The sequence below is a fragment of the Artemia sp. Qi Xiang Cuo genome, unplaced genomic scaffold, assembly GCF_049724085.1.
Source record: "Artemia sp. Qi Xiang Cuo unplaced genomic scaffold, ASM4972408v1 HiC_scaffold_31, whole genome shotgun sequence".
Lineage (NCBI taxonomy): Eukaryota > Metazoa > Arthropoda > Branchiopoda > Anostraca > Artemiidae > Artemia > Artemia sp. Qi Xiang Cuo.
Window position 1 is genome coordinate 452,404 of NW_028297440.1, and position 6,647 is coordinate 459,050.

Below are 6,647 nucleotides of genomic sequence, written 5' to 3' on the forward strand. Positions count from 1 at the left end.
TCGATCCCGAAGTCAAGCTTTATTATCTTTTTCTGAATTACCTTCTTCCTATTGTAAACGGCCTGAATTTTGAATTCCAGAGCGCAGAAGTGAAAGTTCACAAACTTTTAAAAAGCGTGGGTAATACTCTCTCCGAACTGGAAAGGAATTGTATCAAAGACGAGCTTTTGACCATACGTTCAGTCTTCGAAATAGATTTTTCGAACCCAAGAAACTTCAAAGCTATGGAGACGGATATGCATTTTGGAGCCGAACTTGAGCTCTTTGCAATTGATCAGATTGAAAGTCGGAAACTTCAAGCCAGACAGCTAGCTGCCACAAAGAAACATTTCCTTGCGTTTTATATCAAGCTGTGCTCTGAAATAAAGCGAAGAGTAAACATTGAAAACCCCTTGCTTTGAATGCTAGACTGGTTATCTCCAGAAAAAGTTTTATCCGGATCAGTTCCTTCTATAATCCCTCTTTTCCGCATATTCAAGGACTGTTTCAATGGTTCGCTGGAGGTTGAAGCCCTAAACAGAGAGTGGAGGCGACTACCATTCTTGAAGAAAGAGCTAGGGGAAGGGAAAGTGTCAGTTTTGGAATTTTGGAATTCAGTGTCCGCTCTCAAGGATGGTGCTGGGGACTCTGCTTTTGTTCGCCTACCTATATTCATAAAGGGGATTAAGTCGTTGCCTCATAGCAGCGCTTCGGCCGAACGTCAGTTTTTGCTTTTAAAGCTAGTTCGGACCCCCCTCCGGAACAGACTACTGCCAGAAACAATATTCGATATTATGCATGTCAGGAGGGAAGTGCCGAATCCAGAGACTTGGGATATTCCAACAGAGCTGGTCAGGAGTGCGAGGAAGTGGAAGCGTGAGCTTAAATAATATTTTATTACTGTAAAGGTCTGTAAATAAAATTCTCTAACTGAACTTTTAGGGTGACGCCTTTAGCGCGTTGCCCGCGTTTAGTCCATTTAGGCAAAACGGGACGGAAAATGATAGTGTGGACTGCTTTTCCTGAAAAAAATGCCAAAAAGGAGACAATAAGTGATAAATAAAAGTAGCTTTTAAATGTAGTAGCTCTTAAAGAGAAAAAAGGTTAATTGTCTAACTGATGCTTATTTTTTCTTTTTTTTCAGGTTTTGACTCAGAAAAAAACAGGCTTGATACGGATAACTGATAAACTTGTACAGATTTGTTTCAAAAAACTGCACATCTTGACTGCTTTTCCTGCTTCCAGTTTTCTGTCCTATTTTCCCAGAAAACGGATATTCTGGACGCCCTATTACCCTACTAGGCAATTACAGACCGTTCATAGTGAACATCCAGAGATAACTTCGATGATTTTGATTGTAGTTGCTTCCCATACCAGTGGCCCTTTTTTTGCCTTATCGGAAGTCTGTTTTCGACTCGCTAAAAAGAAATAAAAAATAAAAATTACAGTGGCTTATATCACACACAATATAGAAACACCGAGGCAAAAAGGCCGCGTGTTGCGCGAAGCGCAACCACTCGCCAAATTTTAGGACGGGAGTTAGTACTTTTCTGTCGTGGTAGTACTTTTGAGCTATCCTGGCTAGTACTAGTAGTTTTGTTGAACTGGCAACCCTGCTTATGGGTGACGTTGTGTCATCAAGTTGGTCAACTTCCCATTGGGATGGAAGTTTCTGGGGAGGAACTTGTCAGGGGAAATTTTACACAGGGACAATTTACCAGAATTTGTGTACAGAATGTTTGTTATTCGTCTTTGTTCTCATTGTTGTTCCTATTGTACATGTAAAGACACTCAGAGGGAACTCACAGGAAGGGACTTGGGGGGATTTCTATGGGAGAAATTGAAGTGGGGAATTATCACCAGGAGAAATTCTCAATGGAAAATTTCTGGGGAGTCAACTTTCCAAGGGGGGCATGGGCGCCCATAAGCTGAATTCCAGGGGGGGGGGGCAAACCGTGTCTAATTTGCACTTTTAATTCTATATAATATGAATCTATGAAAAAAAATATAAAAATAATGCAGCAACAATAAGCCAGGGGGGGGGGCGGGAGCCCCCCCTGCCCCTCCCGATGGGCGCCCATGAAGGGGGGGGTGGATATTTCCTAAACAGGAATATTCCAAATGACCTTAAAAAGGATCAGAAACTAAATGAATACAAGTCTCTCTTAAAATAAAAGTATGGTAAAGATTATTTTTCAGGCAGAATTGTAAGCAAAAATTTTCAGGGAAGGATTTGCAGCATGGATGGAATTGTCCAGGGGTAATTTCTCAACAGAAGAATTTTAAATGGGATCAACTTTATATAGAGGAATTTTTTGTGGGAAAATTTTCCACAGAGGGGGGGGGGGGAGAATTCCTGGGAAACTATTAGAAATAAATACAAAATTTTGTTTCTACCAAAATCAAGGAGTAACATTAAGACTTAAAATGAACAGAAATTATTCCATATATGACAGGGCTACTTTTTCCTAAATACCCCCCTCTCTACACTAATGTTTGACCTTTTGTCCAATTTTCTTAAGAACAATTCTTGAAACACAAGGACCATGCCCCCCTTGGAGTAAGCCTCCCCCTAAACCCTTGATGAAGAGGAGTGAAACAATCCCTCTCCCCACATGTATTCTTTTGCCTAGATGCATCCAACAGAAATTTTGAAATAATTGTTAAAAATGGTCCAAAGAACATATAAGAATGCCCTCAGCATTTACACAACCCATAATAGCCCTGGAACAAGGGTTGTAAATTAAGCCCCAGGGGCATATAAGGTTGTATGGAAAGGGTAGTTGTATAAACTTCAGATGGGGCTCATTTGATTGAAGTTTATTGCCCTTTATAAGAGTCAAAAGTGATTTGAGTGCAACCTCCCCCCCACTCCTATCAGTTCCAAAAAACAGTATCCAATCAGAATTTGTAGACATCTAGTTTGTTCAGCATTGTTCCAAGGTCCAGTAATTTTGCATTTGGGGATGTCATCCCCCTAATTAAAGGGCAACCCAGCTTACCTAGTGCTCTGCAATGTCACTTGACTCCTGGATTGTACCTTATGACATGTGCAGTCAATACTCTGATTGACAAAAAGCTACCAAAAGAAGTGAAAATGCTGACCCTCATTCTGACCTGACCTGTCAAGTGGAACTCTTGTAGGAAGATGAGCCTTATGCTCCAAAAATTATTTTTTTACTGTTTACATGTTTTTTATGACTTTTTTGCTTTCAGACTTGTTCATTTTTTATGGATGAACTAAATGAATATTCAATATTAACTGACCATTTTGAAAAAGGTTTACAATTCATAAAAAACTAGTTTCTGAGATTTCAAGATGGACATATTAGACAAAAGATGGACATAATTTGGTTGAAAAAGACACATTTTTGGATGCTCAAAGGACATATTCATTGATCTTCAGACTATTTTGAACAAAATGTTTGTTTTTATTTTGATCAGATGTATTGGGGGGTGGGGTGTTGGTTAATAGGAAAAGGCTGATTGTCCAGTGATTACCTTTGATTCTCTAAAATTGAACTTGAACTTTCAATTTCCAATCAAATGAGCCTCCTTCAAAGTTTCTACAACCATCCCTTCTACAAAAATCTTAAATTTTAACAATTGGTAACTTGCAATAACATATAGATTGCTGATACACATCAAAAGACACTATGTGCATGCAGATTTTCAAAATGATGTATCTCAAAAAGGGATTTGTGTATTAAGTTGGAGCTTTCAAAGAGTACTAAATCTTGCAAAAACAGAGCCACAAAAGCGCTTAGTTCTTAAGCGTTAAAGCTTTAAATCCGGCCCTGTTCACGCCACTGCTAATTCTATTGCTGTTTTAATTATATTTACTATTACTGCTACTAAGACAACAACAACTACTACTAGTTTGACTGCTACTTCTATTGCAACCACTTGTAAGCTATAGGTATTAAGATAAAAATTAAGCAACTACATGAACATATAGGTTATCAAAAGGATATATCAGCAATGGGATAGCAACAGCTAATTGTATTAAGTTGAAACTTCTAGAACTTGATGAGAGGAATCTTCAGCTGACCAAAAGGCAATATGTTAATACTACTGCTGCTACTACAACTAGTACTATTACTAATAATACTACAACTAATACTATTTCTGGGACTACCATTACAGCTGTACCTAATGGTAATGAACAGCGTAAAGGTTGAATTTCCAGGGAATATTGAGGGTGGAAGGTAAACTGGATCACATCACTTTATCTGTATACAGGATGCCAAAGGGCGCATCAGCAATATTCTAGGGACAGTTTGGTGTGTTGAAGAAAATAAAAGGTTCTATGTGCATACTGCTACTAATTCTACTACTGCTAATACCATAGCTAAGGGTATTAAGGTGAAGCTGCAAAGGAATATTTCAGCAGATATTGAACTAAATCATGCTGACTATGATTATGCACATTCTCAAATGGGTTACACAGAAATATCTCAAGAAGGGCTTCCATTAATAATTTAGATCTTTCAGGGCAAGCTGTGGGTGGGGGACTTCGAACTAGCCAATGGCTTCATATAAATGATACTAATATTACTACTATGCTTACTGTAACCAATAATGCTAAAAGAGAATCTCCATTTGGCAGATTCTGCAAATCTGCCAGAATGCCGAATCTGCAATCATTGTGATCTCCTTTTGCGGTCAATCAGCCAAATATTTAAACAACAGATTTGTGGGTGTAGAAAAACATAATGGATTATATGGATATGCTTCAGATGCGTCTTGTTCAATTAAATTTAGAATTGATGATCTTGTTGCAAAGTCTATCTATGAGAACAAACTCAATCTTCATTAATTTATCAAGGTCTAGAAGGAGGACAGCCAATGTAAATTTACAGCTCATGGAGCTGCAAAGGCTAAGGAGGGAGCTTTATTCTAAAAGAATTTGGGTTATGCCCAAAACTCACAATTGGTGGGATAATATTTGTGAAAGAAATACCAATGCTGAGATCTACAATTATTTCAGAATGAACTGGGAGAGCTTTTATTGGATTATGAATAAAGTAGAAAATGCTACACAAAGAAATGATACAAAATTCAGGCCAGCAATTAGAGTGGACAAGAAAGTTGCTGTTGGCATTTATATTTTAGCAACAAACAGTGATTATAAAACAATAGGCTTTCTATTTGGCTTGGGAAGGAATACTGTTGGGAAGTGCTTTCATGATTTTATAGATGCTGCATTCAGAGTTATTGTGTCAGAATTAATCAAATGGCCTACCAGCTTTGAACAATTAATGGTAAAAGAAAAGGAATTTGACAAAATTTTGGGATTTCCTATGACTATTGGGGCTATAGACAGTTGCCATGTCCCTTTCTACCCTCCTAAAAGATATCAAAGTGACTATTATAATTTTAAGGGCTGGTATAGTGTGAATATGCTTGTAATATCAGATGCCAAGTACTAATGTTTGTATGCTAAAGCAGGCATACCAGGTATAAGATAAAAAGTAAAACAACAGGACACTAGAATATAGGAATAGTAATCATTCCTTGTATATTCTACCTCTATATCTGCTATAACTACACAATTATTTCCTCCCCTGCTAATATAAAATTTAACAATTCTTTAATGGAACATTTCCCAACAATATTAGCAAAATTCTTACTGTATTCTTATGAGCACAGCTTCAATTAACGTTCTTTAAGACACATCTTACTCAACCCCTGTTTTAGTGACCTTAGGTCAAATCTTTTGTCTTTCCTTTATCCATTTTTGTCATTTATTCTTTCATTTTCTGTATTACTATCACAGAAAAGGACACTAATTTTTGAACAGCTAGACATATTAGGTATAACTTAAATAAACAAGAAGTAGAAAACATGAGTTCAAATCCATTTCTGGTAACTTAAATTAGTATTGTTAAGTCCCGTGTCATTCACATTGGCAAAATGAATGTCAGTCTTATTTCCTCAGGTCACTTACTTTCCTTTGTAAATATTGAAAAAGATCTTGGAATAGCTATTGATAATGAATTAAAGTTCAGCACTCATGCTAAGAAGTCTGCTGGTGGTACTAGTTGAACCATGGGGCAGATTAAGCATACTCTTTCCACTTGTGACATCATGATCTAAACAGTGCTCACACATCACTACAACCCCAGCAGGAGGATGTACTTGCCACAGTACCAATATGTGATGTTTACCGAGGCTTTCAGCGCGTTTAGTTAGGCTTATTGTGGTTATTGCAATAACTTATTGGAATGAGCAATAACTTATTGTATTAAAATGAACGCTGTTTATTCATTTGCACGAGCAATTTAAAAGTTAAAAAAATGGAAACGAACAAATTCATTAGGCCTATTCAGGCTGCCCTAGATGTTTTTCAAGATATAGTGAGGAATATAGTGAGGAAAAGTAGTGAGGAATCTTCTGAAAATGAAAGTCATCCAGAGTCAATATTACATGAGAGTACTTCGTTTAGGGTTTATATTTACAACCTGAAGGTTAATTATAACCTAGATGTGGTTTGATCTTTGTCTAGGCCTAGCTTAAGTTGTAGCTATTGATGCAACCATGTTTTATTTTTTGTATAAGCCTAGATTTGTACTAGTACACAAGAAAATATGTTAAGAAAACAATTCTTACTTCATAATATGCAGAATAATCCTAGTTAGCATATTTTGCAGGTGGAGAATCTTTTA

The 6,647-nt window shown here is 37.1% G+C and overlaps 1 protein-coding gene across 1 annotated transcript; it reads left to right on the forward strand.

Annotated features, from left to right (window-relative positions):
• The first annotated feature begins 4,694 nt into the window (after window positions 1-4,694).
• Window positions 4,695-5,411, forward strand: LOC148938922 (uncharacterized). The gene has a single exon (XM_089107439.1). The coding sequence runs from the start codon at window positions 4,695-4,697 to the stop codon at window positions 5,409-5,411; it is 717 nt and encodes a 238-aa protein (XP_088963565.1).
• The last annotated feature ends 1,236 nt before the right edge of the window (window positions 5,412-6,647 follow it).